General features: G+C 41.0%; 1 protein-coding gene across 4 annotated transcripts in view; it reads left to right on the top strand.

The window, feature by feature from the left end:
• tmtc2a (transmembrane O-mannosyltransferase targeting cadherins 2a) overlaps window positions 1-17,384 on the top strand; it is a 94,052-nt gene that overhangs the window by 38,599 nt on the left and 38,069 nt on the right. For all 4 annotated transcript variants that reach the window (XR_007946835.1, XM_022206722.2, XM_051959266.1 and 1 more), the window contains one exon: window positions 12,969-13,593. Coding sequence is in view for 3 of the 4 variants with exons in the window: in XM_022206722.2 (XP_022062414.2) it covers window positions 12,969-13,593 (625 nt within the window). In the remaining variant the exon portion in view is untranslated. The remainder of the gene's footprint in view (window positions 1-12,968; window positions 13,594-17,384) is intronic.

The following is a 17,384-nucleotide window of genomic DNA, read 5'->3' as shown; positions in this document are numbered from 1 at the left end:
ATTGGAATTCTAAAGAGACTGAATCAGACTGTTACTAAAGTGTTTGTGCAAGTTGTGTATCAGCTAGCTTTTATTCTAATAAACACTTGATCCATGAGCATTTCCTCAGGGTAAATATGCATCTATTGCATTGGGTTTGTTAGCTACAAATCAAAATAACTTTGCTGTATTAGCTGCTGCTATCTCAGATCTGCAGAGTTAAAATAAATAATTTAACTGGTGTATTGATCCAACCAAACTTCCCACTGGTCCCTCTGCATGCATGGGAAAACTGCTGGGAGCTGCAGGATGGACTATTTTTAATCAATGAAAAGATGGATCCAGTGAACTGAGTAAGAGAGTTAACGAAAAAAGAAGTAGGTTAGTACCTTGAATACAAAATAAGCTTCATTCTGTGTCTCAGGTGTACTTTGATTCAGGAATATTTAAAAACAGATGAAAATCTCGCCAGTTTTTTTTTCTCTCTCTTTCTTCATGCCAGCTTTGTGAACCGCCGTCCAATAGCAGTTTATCACTGTTCCCACATTTCAAATGATGGAAAGAAACAAATAATTGCAGCTGAGCTCGGTGTAGAAATCTGCCAAATTAATGCCACATTTCATTTCGCACTCTTAGGAAAAGGAAGAGCCTCTGCAGAGCTGAGCATAAATCTTTCACATCCACACCACTGGCAGTATGACAGGCTTTTACGAATGCTATCTGGACATTTATGCATTTTCCCTCTCCATATTCGTGCCACTCCGGCGTGGGACGGAGTGTGGGAAAGCGGCGGTGCCACTTGCGGTCGGGTGTATTGTTCTGCCAGCGGTGCTGATGACGTGTGAAGTTTGAACACACCCGTAATGTTCGCTTCCTGACCTTTCAGCCTACAGATATACAAACCAAACAGATATATAGGGTCGATTAACATAGATGATTAATGTCTTCATTGTCTGCACCTAAACCATTTAGTGAGGAGAAGAAATGAGGTTTACATAAGAGAAGTAGGTCTTTATGTTACAGTGAATAATAATGGGAACATGAAATCATAAAGCCTGGTCTGACGTCTTCCTCTCCCTCAACGTGGCACTGTTTTGTCTTCATTACCATCTCCTCATTACCTGTCATCATGCTGCTGCATAGTGGCTGCATTATAGCAGCTAATAATCAGCCTGTGAATGAATCACTTACACCCCCTGGAATTAACCCTATGAACCCCCAGCGGCACTTTCTGGGCATTTTTGTGCACATTTTACTCACTGTGATCTCAGTTTTCACTGCCTTATAAAGTCCTCCACCTCTGTGGAAAAAATGCAACCATAGCCAGACACTGAGAAAACTCCAAAATTTCTTTCATGCAGTATAACGCAGTATTAATGTCAGAAATCATTTATAAAAAAAAACAGGGAAAATATTTAAAAATTAAATTTTTCCAACTTTTTCCTTTTTGTTTTACAAAAATGTGGAAAAAAAGTAGAATCATCATGTAGAACATTTATCTAAGTGTTACCACTACTGAAAAAACAACAAACCAACTTTGAGTGTACACACATAGATCACTTATCGTCATAGTTACAGTGGCATCCTGCCGCTATCTTGCAATGATACAGACATCTTCAACAAATCCGTAGATCCAGATAATAAGCTGCATCACTGTCGAAATCTAATGATGTGGTCCTTGTGTCATTTCTGACCTTCTCTGAAATTTTCATCTAAATCCGTTAGTCCGTTTTTGAATAATGCTGCATACAGACGGAAGGACAGATTAACAGACAAACGTATGCCGATAGTCACAAAACTTCAGCCGAACTTCAGCTAGATTCAACATTGAACTGAAATGTCTGGGGGTTTTTTTGTCACGTGACTTTCGGTTGCAGATGAGTCAGTAAAGTCTTGACAATTCATCAAAAAGTGAAGAGTTTTTAGTTTTTTTACAGAATCTAGTTATGAGATTTTTAAATGAGACATGTAGAATGAAGTGACTTTGACCAAACATCACTATTTTAAGCTTCGATCTAGTCAAGTTTTAAATCAGTAGTGAAATAGTTTTTGAATCTTACATTTCGTTCTGCATTTTACATTTTTAGTTTGAACAAATGGTGTGATTCTGGCAATACTTTTACAGCATAACACGCCTTTCAAACCTAACTGCTGGTTTTGGGGATCAGAGGTTTAATAAAAGACCAAACCAGATCACATTCTCCATGTGCTCATGTGGTGTGCACACTCCCCACGATCACTGAGGTGAAATTTATTGGATTTTTATCCCTGACCAGTTGTGGCGTTAGCTGGGAACAAAGCTGTGAATGTTGTTCACCTGCCAACTGCAACAGCACATGGGATTAGGACACTATATTACATGGCTTACATACAGTATACTGCACATGTAGAATGACATGAGTGTGGAGGCTTGAGTGCACATAACACACAACCATTAATCAGATTACTGGCTGACCTCCGACCTCCGTGCAGGTCTCAGAAACCCTGTTTGCTCCTTGATCACTTTCTAATCCTGTTAGCTTTGGATTAACACAGAGGTGATCTGGACCCTGACACCCACCCACACATATTCGCCCTCTGTTTGATACACTGACCCACATCCCACTCCATGTAGGACTGAATCTTAATGAAGACGGAATCAATAAATGGAAGCAAATGCCTTCCAACGCGTCGTTTTGATAACCCGAATCACAAGATTCACTCGGTAGTACTGAAAATAAAGCCAAAGGTTTGATGTTTTACTCATTGTGGATCCTTTATGAAAGCCTTCGGTTGTGCTGGTTTGGGTTTTCTCAGACGGAAGTTCACAGTTGCAAGAAAAACATGACTTTTGACAGACAGGTTGTTCAGTGCCCTAAAGTACATGTTACCATCTACTGGCTTTCTGTTACAGTGACTTAAGATTGCCTGCGTCAACGTTCTGTTCTGACAGTATCAGCAACTTAGAAACAAATGATCATAATTTGACTGTTGCTATGGCCGCCGCCTACAGCACCAACCAAACAACTGAGGTAATGAAGAATACAACAGCTGCTGTGATTTCAAACCTCTGAACCCCAAACAGTCTCTGCTTGTTATTTTGCTCCTGTCACATTTTAACTTACTGTGAGCCGTTTTTTCACTGCAAAACAAAATCCACCACCTCTATGGAAACACCACAACCATGGCTAGAAGTAGGGAAAACTCCAAAAATGTCCTCTGCAGTTTGGCAGAGTCTTAATGTCATAAATCATAAAAACGACTAAAAGAAAGTTGAATTTCTGTAATTATTTATTTCATAAGTATTGAATAAATCTGGAATAAACAGGTACAGCATTTTCAAAGGGCTCACATCGGTTACCTACACAAGAAAATGGTGACTCTATATACTTTCCACTACTATTTAGCTTTTTTCACCTAATTTCCCCCTTTCTGTTCTGTGTAAACACTGCCTGCAGTTTAGCCCAGTTCAGCAGATTGGTCCTCATTTTTTGAATTTTACCGAATCTGATTCCAGTGGATTTTTAATACGAGACAATTAAAATAGAGTGATTTTGATGGAATATCACAACTTAGATTTAGTTAAGTTTTCCAACAGAACGACATGCCACAGTTCAACGTCTGCTGAAAATCAGGCAATTCTGTTTTTACAGTTTGGCTTCAGAGGGTTTAATACAACCAAATGAAAAAGCAGATGGATTTTTGGATTTAAAGCAAGATTAATAATGTCCTCTGCACCTACAAGTGGTAATTACAGGTCTGAGTGGGAAAGGCTTCCGACACATCTGTTAATTGCTCATGTAATCGATACAAAATCATAGCCAGACGAGCATTTTTTAGTGCAAATGTCTGAGTGTATTGTGTTCGCTAATGTCATCATGAGACGTCTAGAGGTTGAAGCTCTGTAAAATTTGCCTGACCAGACTTAAAAACCAATCCCTGTGTTGCCAAGACAACACCAACCAAGTACAAAATCACGAGACATACAGTACTGTTCAAAAGTTTGGGGTCACCCAGACAATTTCATGTTTTCCACCAAAACTCACGCTTTTATTCATGTGCTAACATAATTGCACAAGGGTGCTCTACTCATCAATTCACTTGTCAACACCATTAGCTAACACAATGTAGCATTAGAACACAGGAGTGATGGTTGCTGGAAATGTTCCTCTGTACCCCTATGTAGATATTCCATTAAAAAATCATCCGTTTCCAGCTAGAATAGTCATTTACCACATTAACAATATCTAGACTGTATTTCTGATTAATTTAATGTTATCCTCATTGAAAAAAACTGCTCTTCTTTCAAAAATAAGGACATTTCTTAGTGGCCCCAAACTTTTGATCGGTACTGTAGCAAGCCAGCTAACATTACTCACTCCATCAACAGTATGAAGGCCAGCATGGCGTCTGTCTTACAGCCTTGTTTTCCTCAAAGCTATCGTCAACAACTAAAATCCAGTCTGAGATTTACTTTTATCCAGCCTTGTGCTTGGTCACTCTCTTATTTTTTCTCTTCTTAGCTTCCTGTGCTAAGACCCTGTTGGTCTCTTTGGCACTGTATCACACAGACTGGGAGCCATTGTTGGTGGTGTTTGACATCATGCCATAAAACTTTATGCACTTCTTGCGGGAGATCTGACCGGCCCAAGCCACATTGTGCTAAAGCAGGTGTTGGGGAGTAGAATGACTGCTACAAGTTAGTGCACCATCAAACTGATTGAAGATGTGATTTTAAGGACACAGACTGTGACCAAAAATGTGTTTCATGCAATGTGACGTGCAATTAACCTGCAAGATGTGTGTATGAGCATTAGCTTCTTTCCCTTTAAAAAAAACAACAAAAAAATGTATTTATTGAAATTAACATTATCACAAGACAGGAAACATTGCGAGAGAAAGGAGGATGACATGCAACAAAAGGTGCAGATGATGAATCCATCAGGATATCCTCTAACTCTGTGTTTGAAAAGTCCTTTATGACTTTTGTTGATTTCTCTTTACTTCATAATGAAACTGGCGCAGAAAAACACCATAATTCATGCAGATCTCACTTTCTCATAAAGGTGGCAGCTCTGTAATTACACTCTCCACCTGCACACACTTTCTGCTGTGCTGCCGTAATATAGATTTGTTGTGTCCCTTCGCTATGGGGAGTGTTTTTTTTTCTTTCTTCTCGTGGAGTTTTAATCATCCTGCACAAAGCCGGCAACATCAGTGGTGTGTTTACTTCAGCGGTGCGCCAGCCCAAGATTAGCGTTGTGTGAATAGGCCTGTCTGCTGCAGCTCTCGGTCTGCGTGGTTAATTAGAACTCGGATTGCTCAGGAAGGAGATGGAAATTTAATAGATCTTGGCCAGACAAGGGGCATTATAAAAGGCTTGGTAGTGAAGCAGACTAGTGGATCAGATGAGCTTCTTGAGGCAGACAGTGAAGATAAAATGGAGAAAGGAGCACAAAGAAAGACATGACACGGATGGAGGACTTGGTGGAGAAAAAGTGATAATAACTTCTGGAAACTGAGATAAAAGAATGAAAGGAGATGGAGATAGCAGGTGAATACAAACGGATGAGAAGTGAAAGGAAAATGATGTGATGATACCCATTAAATAATATCCAGGCCAGCATCCATTAACAGTGCTGTTTTATGATGATCGGCTAATCCATCTCATTACTGCCATGAGGGAGGAGGAGGATGCTCTATGTTACACAGGACTGTAATTCAGTCTGTCCTGATTATGTTAAGTGATGGCAGTTTAGACTGAAGATGTTTATTCTGGTGAAGCAGGCCGACCGGTGACATGCTACAGACAGACAGGCTGGACCAGAGCCCAGATATTTAACCCTCTGAACTCTAAAACCTGCCAGCGAGTTTGAAATGCATGTTATCTTTAAAAACTCACAGCAATGGCACCATTTATCGGAGCCAAAAACTGTAAAAACAAGTTTCAGACAGTCCTTGAGCTACTTATGCATAATGTGCTGGAAAACATGATCAAATCCAAGCCTAAAATTGTGATAGTAAAAAACTTTACATGTCACATTTAAAAATTCACCAAAAATAGATTGCTTTCTCCAACCTGATTTTGTGAAAAGCAAAAAATTCTGAACTTCGTTTTGTACCTGAGAAGCCATCAGTGATTCTTTTGTGACAAACACCCACATGGCAAAAATTCAGGGACTTTCCAGCTCAGTAAGGCTGAACTGCAGGCTATGTTCCCATAGAGCAGATGGGGATAAGTATGGACACAGATTAAAAACCTAAAAGTATCAAAATACCAGTAGAATGTAGAGTCTATTTTTTCCTACTCTTGGTAACACCTGAGAGCACTTCAATATTGAACAACTGGGTTGCATTTGTTTCAGTGTTTGAAAAATAAAAAATATCAGAAATTTCAAGACCTTTCTTAGCTCCTTCTACTTCTAGTCATGGTTGTGCTGTTTGCATAGAGGTGCAGGACTTTCAATTCTGTTTAAAAAGGAGCCCACAGTGACTAAAATGAACCTGTTTGGTGTACAGAGGGTTAAAATAGTCTCATGTAATGTTCTGCATTGCAGTTAATATTGTTGTCCTTTTAATAGAGGTCATGAAAACATTGAAACTAATTGTAGGTTAATTCTGTCAGACCACAGTGGGGGAGATGGTACTGTGATGTCGTTCAGTGCGTGTTTTTGCCCAAACTTGTCATCTGAAATCTGTTAGCTGAACTTTACAAGGAAGCAATTAAGGAAACAACTTTTCTTTTTTACAGGATGCAGTTTGGTGATTCAGGCTTTTAGCTGAGACAGAGTCAAGATCTCACGATGCACATGGAACACACACTCATATCGTGAAAATATTCTGTGAGTCCATGTGAACACGGACTTATATTTATCAGAAAAACATCATAATTTGCTCACCACCTTGTTGCAGTGTGTTTCGAAACATTCTGAAATACACTAAATAGGAATATTTTTAAAAGGCTGCAGAAACTTGTGATTTCTGGATCATGTGTTGCAGTTTTTTGTTGTGGTTTTTTCCTCCTGTTTGTCATAGAGAAGTGTTTTTAACTGAATCCATGTGTCACATTTCACTAAACCATTTAAAACTCTCTTTTATTTTGAAATTCCTGCAGACATTTGGCTTTTCTGACTTGTAAATCCAACTGACACTGAAGAACTACAGCAAAAAAGAGGCAGTATTACTGTTTAAAGATAATTCTACAGTAATTTGACCCTTGAGCAACACTTTTAACTGTATTTATTGTACATTGTCATACTCTGGTTCCATTTTCCTGCTTCGTTCTGCCTGTGTATGTCACTCATTAAGTGCCTTTGTTTAAATATTTCAACACTGTCGACTTCCAGTAATAAACTCTGGGATGCATCAGCACCTCAGTCATCTTAACGCTCCACATTTCCTACTTAAAATATCTGAACAAAGCTCTGTAGTTTATAACTCAGCTGCCAGCTGCTTTTTGTATTTTATATTCCGAAATGTATCTGAGTCAGTTTGTGCTGTTTCAGGTCCGCCGTCTCAGATTTATCCAGAGTTAATTTATTTCCTTGATTGGCAGTAACAATCAAGGAAATAGTTTTACCAGTCACACATTTTTCAAATTCAGCTACTTTCCTTTATTATGTTTGATCAGATCTGATTAGACAATAGGCCTTCACATGTAATCTGAGTCCAACTTTGCTCAAATCTTATTGGTGCAGGGAAATAATCATCAACTTTTTCCAGCTGAGATCAAACCAGTGAACACAGGAGACAAAAAGATGGCACACAACAGAAACACCAATACAGAAACCATTTATGTGGAAGAATGAAGACAACTTTGATAGAAACTGGTGTATTTATGTTGCATCCCATCCCTCGAAAGAAGACAAAGTAGAAAAAGTCTGCTGCTGATTAGCTGGACAACACTGTTTATTAGTGTCAGGTTGAAAGGACTGAAGCTGAAGAATGTAATACTGAAACTTTTGTGTATCAGGAAAACACTGGAAGTGAAAAAAGGAACTCAAACTGTTTCCTTGCAGATCTGGGTGTGAGAACTGTTTTTGTACTTGTTGTGCAATAAGCACTCTGCAAACTGTTGCCATATCTGCCGGTATGCTGTGCTTGTGTGTGGATTTATTTTGAAAATCTGCTGCTTTTCTCTGTTTTATATCATTTTAAAATGACTATATTTTAGCAAAAATAGCCAATTTGAATATGCTACCTTGGGATTAAAGAAGTTGTGCCAAGAGATTTCCAGCAGTAAATAATTGCTGGTAAAAATTGTCTGTGTGTCTAATATGTTTTCCACATTCAGTGTAGGAATAAAATGCCTGCTGCCCCTAAAGAAAAAAAGGCCCAGTGTGCATCTCTAGACACATTAAAAAAAAAAAAAAAGCAAATCATTGGTGGTGAGATCACCGCTCGGGAGGCGGTGGAGAGCTGCATTTGCATATTGAAAAGACACATACCCAAACACTGAAAGACAGTCAATTTTCTTTCAACTAAAAGCAGCGGACAGGTGAAAGAAGACCTCACCCCATCACAAATGGACCTCCAAGGGGAAAAAAAATGAAATCCCCGCCCTCTAATGTCGCTTTTGAGAGACGATGGAATGGAAATCCCTCCGATTTTTCCTCCACCCCCACTAAAAGAGACCGAACTGAAACCCCGTCCTGTACTTTGCCGATCTTGAATAGAGTGCCCTGCTGCCTGCCTGCCCCACATACGGTGGCGGAATACAAAAGACCCCCTTCTGTAAGAGCGATCGCGACGGGAGGCCACTCTATCTGCACTGCTGCAGCGACAGGCCTCAATGAAGCCATCAGCACCAGCTCCCAATCTCACACATGTGCACACACTCCCCAAAAAACAACTCCACAAACACTGACACATTGCATGTAACCATTTATTCCTCCAGACCCGGTTCCTCGAACCCCCTCATGGATAATGCATTCTTTTCATCCTCCCGGTTACTGGGCAGGAGCAGCGAGGGAGATGAGTGGATGACGCTGATTTGAATATTTAAATTATTTATCACCGCCTAGTATTGAGACCTGGGACATGCAAAAGAGACATGAGGGAGCTGAGTGAGGGCGAAATAAGTCATGTTTGGGTTTGATAGCGAGCTGACTGGATGGCTCGGGGGAGCAAAATGCGACCACGGTTGCAGATTTTGACGGACTGTTTCGGCAATGAGACTTTTACGGTGAATTTTGGGAATAAATCCTGGAGCTGTTAGAGTGTATATACGTCACAAATTAATAAAACTTTCAGTCTTGATAATTTGTACGTTTCAATCTGTTTATTATTCTTGTACCCAGAGTCTGCACTGTGTTGGGACTGTAAAAAAATCATTTATAAATAATAGCTCACTGTGGAACTACAGTAAGAACAGGAAGTGGGTTTGTAAACTGAGTGATGTAATGCCCACTCTGGCCTACTGTAACCCAGAGCCTGAGAAACACACACTTGCAGAACAATCCTGGGAAATGGAGGAATTTACGACTCACGCGATGACAAGGGCTTTAGGCCTGCAGGAAAAAACACTGAAATTAATTCTCGGAGCAGTCGTTGCTTTCACACCTGCAAATTTCTGCCATTTGATTTTTCTTACTTTGCCGCCTTTCATCTTGTCTGCTCACCAACTTGCGGCTCCCTCTCTCTCCTTTCTCTTTATCCTCCCAGCTCTTAGTTACAGTCTCCAGACAAAGGAAGTCCCCAACTGGCCCCCTTCTTGCTGTCCCTTTCCCTCTCTGCTGCACAAACACAGAAACGTTGCTCATGATAATCAAACCCCGAAGAAGAAGGAGAGAGAAAGTGAGAGGAGGCTACCACTGGGTGTGATCAAATCCTGGAAACACAAACGGCTTAGGTTTCATGTTGCAGTATGCAAATAAAATCTGTAATTAAAAACGCAGCGTGAGCTGTGTTGTCCTCAGAGGATAGGACGAGCTGGTAGGACTCATTGTCTTTCGGCTCAGTTGCTTTTAATTGGCAGACCAGTTGGTTTGGCTTTCTTTTGATTCTCTGTAAGCTATAAATTATACACGTTTCCTCCTATGGTCTGTTCCTACAGCATGCTGCAGTTTCTTTGCACTGTAATGTGATCCATAGTGAGATTTCCCTTTGTTTGCACCTTGTAGGTGCTCATTAGGTTGTGTTATCAAGAGCGTGCAAAGCCCGTAGTGATGCTTGACATTGCATCAAATTATCTTCTTTCTCTCTCACTGTGCAGCCTATTAAAGTTTATTAAGCCTTCTTTATTTAGCTTGTAATTCGGTTTGTTGAAATAAGTTTGCACTTGTAGCACAACAGGCTTCATTAATCGTACTGTGAGTTGATCTGTCTGCCATAGGTGTAATTTTCCAAGCCTGCAGGGTCTCTCTGATGCAGGAAAGCAACTGGATTTTACTGCAGACTGCAGGGAAAAGCAGGCATTTTACCATAATGCACATTATATTCTTCATATCTCTCCATTATAACAACCTTTTCCTCTTGACTGAAAGGAGGCAGTCTGAAAGGGGTCCATTTGGTGCAGAAGAAGAGTCAAATGATGCATCAAATGGGCCTTTTTATGTGAACCTGATGTAGTAAAATAGGTTAACAAAGAAAGTGATAACCCATGTGATGATACCCATTATTATGTATGTATTTTTAGGTGTTGTGCCAGCTCAACCAGAAAAAAACTCACTATGTCAAACCTGCTTCACCTCTGTGAGCTATGAATCTGAACTGAGCACTAAGACACGCTGCTTTTCACAAAAAAGAGGTTCAAGCACATGCAGTACTTCCACTCCCTTTATCCCACACTGTCAGATTGTGTTTTTTAGTGACACCTGTCTGCCAACAGTTCATGGTAGATTGGAAAAAATGAGTTGAATCCTATTTTTGAACATCAAATTTTGGAATGCTGCATTAACTTTCCTTTATTAATAAGAATTTAAAATGATTAGAGTGACATGGACCTTCAAGACAATTTGATCAAGCCTCCGTCTGCTTGTCAAATTTCATTGCCTACAGCTGAGAGGAGTTTTTATGAAGCTCTGAAGCTGCAGTCTGGGATTCTTTCATCAGCTCGGTGGTACTTTTTTTTTTTTTTACATCTCTAAATATAGAAAAAATAAATTACAAAGTAGCAAGGTGACTGATTTTAAGCAGCAGCAACTCAGATTGTTCAATTTCTATTCAACTCAAAGTTGAACATGCAGATATTAACAATGTGTGGGAAACCCTTCAGACAACGTTTCCCTCCTTTGACCGCCTCCCTTTTGCTTTGTTTCCAGTTTTCTGCCACTTCCAGCAGCCTGTCTAGAACCAGGGAAATTAAACATGCTGATATTTTTTATTATTGACAGCCCTCGCGCGATACGAGCCGACTTTATCTTTGATCAAAAACCACTTTCGAAAAGAAACAACAACAGCGTTTTGTGGGGAATTCTCCCACACTGCTCGGAGACGTTCCAGTGACCGTCCCATCCCATTCATCACTCTTAATCCCCGCGGTGAGCCTCATTTGTTGCAGTCTGTGAGTGTACACGAACGGAGCTCGTGTCCCCCGGTAATGAGCTGCTAATTATGAGAGTCGACAGCAGCCTCGGTGGGTGTGAAACCACCTGTCCATGTGTGTGTGTGTGGGTACCTGGGACATATGTACATGCTGTGTGTGTGGAGGGGAAGCAACAGTGCACACGTCTGAGTGTTTAATCAAAGACTCTGTGGCCTGTTTCTGACATTTGGCATCCTCGTTGCATTAAATTTCACTGTGGATCATCAGCAAGATGGAAAATATATTATTGGACATAAGGCAGTGCTGGATATAGGCATAATGGAGGTGGATGCTTTTTGACTGTCCTACAAAAACATTTTGCAAATAAATCACCAATTTACAGACATTAAAATACTTTATCCAGTACTATCAGGCTTAAAGCTGCTAGAATAAGCTTACTTATATGCAGAAAGTTGGGATAGACCAATTATTGAGGCCAATACTTTTTTTTGCATTTTTCCAATTATTGGTATCTGTAAATTATTGACCGATTATTGCTAAGTTAAATGTGCACCTTCAGGTCATATGCAGCCATTTATTTTATGTCTGTGGTCACTCTATGGTCTCAGAAATGTCTCAAGGTGCAAACTGAACTCAACAATAATCACAAGCCGTTGCCACAAACCAGGAAACGAGCAGCTCTCACAGTGGCTAATGCTATGCTAACGGCTAGCAGCTAAGTTAGAAGGCAGCCATAGTTTAACCTGAAACAGAACCTGGAAAACAATAACTAATAATGCTTTAAGATAAGGACCTTAGTGGGCAATAAAAGTGACAGAACAATTAAGAAAATAGAGACAGAGGAGAGCGTCCTAATTTAGTCACTCCTGTTTCTATTTTTCATATTCAGACACAGTCCCACTTACAAATGAAGAAGCCTATTTATGAATGACAGGTTCTCTGCTATCACATGCTATGAAAACATTACATTTAATGCATATCAATCCCAAATATCCCGAATACTGATAATTTCATGAGTGCCAATAATCAGCAACAATATTGATCTTGGAAAACACACATCGGTCGATCACTACTCATATGCAGACATTAAAATTGTGGCAGAAACTCAAAACGTACTCGGAAGAGATATTATCAAGATTTTACATTTATTGACAAAAGATCTGAGTTAAATAAATAACTGGATTTCTTACTGCTCCCATACATTTTTATATTATGTTTCCAGTGTCCTCAGGCTCTTTCGACTAATTGGAATCCTCTGTCTATGATTATTGATGGTTTTGGTTGTCCAATAGATGATGAAGTACCTCCTACTATTTGTGCTTTGTAATCTGAAAATATTGAGCTTAAAGCTGCTAGAATCTATTTTTTTACATCAATGACATGGCTACTTGTGTTTCTCATTGTGATGTAAAGCACAATTCCCAAAACAGATCAGTTAAAGAAGACCATAACATATGAAAACTAATGGCGAAAACATTTGTTGTGATGGACTTTGTGATTGAGAATGTTTTTTTTGTTCTTCCAGCCGAGCCATCAAGACCAACCAGGACCTCCTCCCTGAGACTCCGTGGACCAACATCCTGTATGATGACTTCTGGGGCACCCTGCTCACCCACAGCGGCAGCCACAAGTCCTTCCGCCCGCTCTGCACCCTCTCTTTCCGCCTCAACTACACCCTCCACGCCCTGCGGCCCTGGGGCTACCACCTGCTTAATGTGCTGCTGCACGGCCTCGTCACCGCCCTGGTCACCGCCTTCAGCCGGCCGATGCTCGGTGGGGGACTGTGGAGCCTTTTAGCGGGCCTACTGTTTGCCTCCCATCCGGTGCACACTGAAGCAGTCGCTGGTGTGGTGGGGAGGGCGGATGTCGGAGCTGCTTTGTTTTTCTTGCTCTCTCTTCACTGCTATGTGAGGCACTGTGGGCTCCGTAGGGACTCACATGGGGCCTTCCAGGTCAGGAGATGTGGCGGTGGGAATGGCCGCTCGGTCACCAGGTGCTGGGGGTGGATGCTGGGCAGCTTGTGGTGCGCGGCGGCCAGCATGCTGTGGAAGGAGCAGGGCGTGACAGTGCTGGCCGTGTCGGCAGTGTACGACCTCTTTGTGTTCCAGAGACTCCGGTTTCGCCAGGCGGTGCTGCTCCTGTTAGGAAAGGTAAATGAATGCAAACCTCTAAGGCTCGTGTGTGCTGCTCTTGTCTTGGCATCTCTGTAACCACTTTCCTCTTCCTTCCCTCAGAGGCATACCTCAGCCAGCCAGCTGTTAATGGTTCCTGTACGGTGGATTAAGTTTGTGTGTGTACTTAACCCGCCTTTGTTTGTGTGTGAGTTGTGTGTTTGTCTTGCATTAGCAGCGTAATTAGGAAAGCTGTTTGCTTGTGCAGACTCCGCAGTGGGTGCATGAACAATAACCCTCTTCTCATTTGATTCCGCTAAATAGGAAGAAAATGTATGTGGAAGGGGAAATTTTCCACTTCCTCGCAATGCTGCCACCAACTTCAATTTGCTGCAGTAAATAGATACACGCTCATGCAAGGAAATCTAAATTGGGATCTCAGTCTCATTACATGTGCATTCAGGGAAACGGAGGTTGGGCAGGAAAAGCTATTTTGGGGGTGAGTTGTTTTCTCATTTTAAAGGTGGCAAAAGGCAGAAGACCAATAACTCATTCCTCTCAGGTGTGTTATTTGGTTCACATGTCAAGCAAACAGTTCAAACATACACATGTGCTTCCTATGCAGGGTAGCTCTGCAGGACTTCATTTTCACCTCTAAAACTAAAAGTTATTTGAGGAGGACAACCTTGATGCAGTGACTCATCTGATTATGGGAATCGGTGTTTGACTGGAAAGGCTCCTTGCACAAGCACTCCACATTTGATTAGAGAAACTGCTCCTCAGCCAACATGATGGCCCTCGTAAAATGCATAACTACCGTAATAAAAAGTCCCCTTGGGTTTACTGAGCAAGGACACTACGGCTCTGAACAACGTGTATGCGCGAGGATCTTTTTATAGTGCTTTCTACTTGTGGAAACATCTATAAATACCTCCGTTTGCCTTGTCACCTTGTACAGTATTTCGCAAACGTCCTGTAGTACTTTGTGTCGTGTACAAACTCCCATGACATGATAAACCTTACGCTGCCAGCATCCAAATTAAAACACCTGAAAGTGCATGAGGCTTTACCGTACCTGTGGGGCAGCTTCTCCAGTAGTTGCTTCTGGCAGAAAGATAATCCACAACTGTTATTAAAGGGCTTGCAGTGAGTGGCCCAGAGAGATCAGAGACGGAGTTACCGTATGTTTTTTTTTTCACCTCTGTGCTTGGCAGGAGGCACTGAAATGTGTCGGCTTTCCAAACCACTAGACCTTAGCAGATACAAAACAACAGCTGTCTTTCAAATCGTACTCAATCATGTAGGAACGTGTGTTCGAGCAGCTACACAGCAGGTAACAAGGTGTCACTCATTTGCAGATGATGGAGACAGCATGACTGTGAATCTAAACCAGACAAGAAAGAGAAAGAAAAATATGCTCCTATACATTATGAACTGACTTAACCATTTAACTTTTGCCCTATATAAGACAATTTTACATTCTGCCTGAGAGTATGACATGATCAGTATATCAACATATTAGCCTATCACAGATATATTCGTGTCAGTATATATATTATCCATTGGGATGTATGATCTATTGTTTCAGCATTGACATTATGATGTGAACTCCTCATTTTCCATGATCTACTAGAGAAGTCTGTCTGATAATCTCTACTCCAATGACTGGGTTTTTGAACAAACTGAGCTATTCTTTTTAGAAATCTCACAATAAATCACCTTATATAAATCTTTTCAAGGTCATTTTTGGCATTACACCTTTCAGAGTTGCAGTACTGTAGTAACTGAGTGGAGACTAGAAGCTTCTCTGTGCACATGCATCTAGTTTGCTTCTTCTGCAGCCTACATGTGAGGTGTTTAGAGAACATTGGTAATTTGTAGTGTCTGTCAGTACACAGAGATTCATCAAGTGCAGTGTTTTGGGTTCAATTTTATACACATTTTAGCTGTCATCTAGGAGATGCTCTAATCTCAAGGGGAAAAGAACCGTATTTTAAGTCTCATTTTGATGCAGATTTGTGCATTAGCAAAAATGTAACACAGCATGGTGGTGAAAGCAGCGCTTAATTTATTTAAATGTTGAAGTGCAATAAAAATATTTGGTCTCTAAAATTAAGGAATAATTTAGAGTTAGCAAATAATTGCTTTTTTGAAAATGTTATTTTTAAATTTTCTATGCAGATGCACTCCTGTGCAAAATCACACAGTAATACCAGACTTAATAATTCTTTCTAAATAAATTAATTGAATTAGTCGGGTAAAAATGTCCTGCATCTTTTCATATCACAGTGCACATCACAGAAAATGAAAAATAATAGTGTCATTTTCCTGTGTCATGTAGTCCTAGTTGTCAAATACATACCGTTGAAATTTTTCTATAGGTGTGGTACCTGAATCCGGTAAGGTTGTTTAACTGTTTACAAACTTAAAACTCCATTTTTTAACCACTTAGTAAGTTCAAATAGTGCATAAATTTGTTGAACTGGCCAAATTTCTGACAGTCTCAAGAAAACAGGGACAAGAAAATACTGCATTTACAGACAAAATTCCAAACTTTACAAGTAGTGTTTATTGGGATTGTACTGTATTATCAGGTGTTCCAGTTTTCTGTCTGCTCCTGTATAAACAAAAAGTAGAGACACAGCCCACAGTAATGAAAACACAGCTTGAGAGACATTGAGCGCTACTCGTTCCAGTCTGTTGCATTACGGTCTGACAGATTTCATCACCCTTGAAGCTTGTGAAAGGCCATTACGAAAAGTCACATTTTCTTGTGTATTTATCACACAGTGGAGCTGGGATACCATCAGCAGCCTCCACCTCTCTGCCCAGACACAATAGTCCTGGCCAGAGTCCTTGTGCCAGCCGCTCAGGTCCTGGAGCCAACCTTCCCTCCTCTTCCAGCACCTCCCGCCACCACCAGCACATCTGGCTCGTTTATCACTCTGGCAATGCCCTCTCTGCTGCCCCAGTCACGGTTATCTTGGCAGGGAGCTCGTTACGAGCTGGGCCCAGCCGTGGGGGCAATCATTTCCTCGATTATGAGCCAGACGTCTCGGGATGCATGGGAAAACAAAAGGGAGAGGGGTATCGGGGAACAGAACGAGCAAGGGAGAGGGAAACTTTGCTCTCACTTCCTTTCCTTTATCTGTTTTTTTGGTTTTTATCACCAACGGTGCCCTAAAAACACTCTGGGAATGAAGGAGTTGGCTTCTTCTGTGTCACATTCTACCAGTCAGTTGATGCTAAATTGGACGTCAGGTGGAGAGACTGTAAAGACAAATTTTCTGTTCAATCGACATTTTTCCCCCCAAATGAAGCCGAAGAATGAGAAATCCCCGACATCTCACCACCTGACTGCTGCCTCACAGCAGCCACAAACAATAAGGAAATGCAAATTGGCTCCGGTGCAGCAGAGGGGCCAGATGTGTTTCGACCAGCACTCCATTTCTCATCCTATTAACTCCCTAATCAGATCGAGATGAGATTTCGAATGGGACAAGGTAGGACAGAGTGAGTTAGAAAGTGATAGATGGAGACAAAGGAAGGTGTGGTGATTGCACTGCAGGCTACTGAGAAAACAAAATGAGTCCTATATCCCCGGTTTACAGGAACATAATGTCTTTGTTCTTTCCACTCTTGCTTTGTCATTGGCGAAAACAAACATGTTGATGAATGAGGCTCCTGGCTTTACATAGGGCCCAGGAAAATAGTTTGGTTTTGTTGGTATAAGGAAAGCCGAAACTGTGAAAACTTTGGCATGCAACGTGGATTTCACTGAATGGGGTTTGCTGAAATGTTGATCTGGGATTTTAAGAATTTACTTGATT

Source organism: Acanthochromis polyacanthus, chromosome 1, assembly GCF_021347895.1.
Source record: "Acanthochromis polyacanthus isolate Apoly-LR-REF ecotype Palm Island chromosome 1, KAUST_Apoly_ChrSc, whole genome shotgun sequence".
NCBI lineage: Eukaryota > Metazoa > Chordata > Actinopteri > Pomacentridae > Acanthochromis > Acanthochromis polyacanthus.
This window is presented reverse-complemented; position numbering and strand designations above follow the sequence as displayed.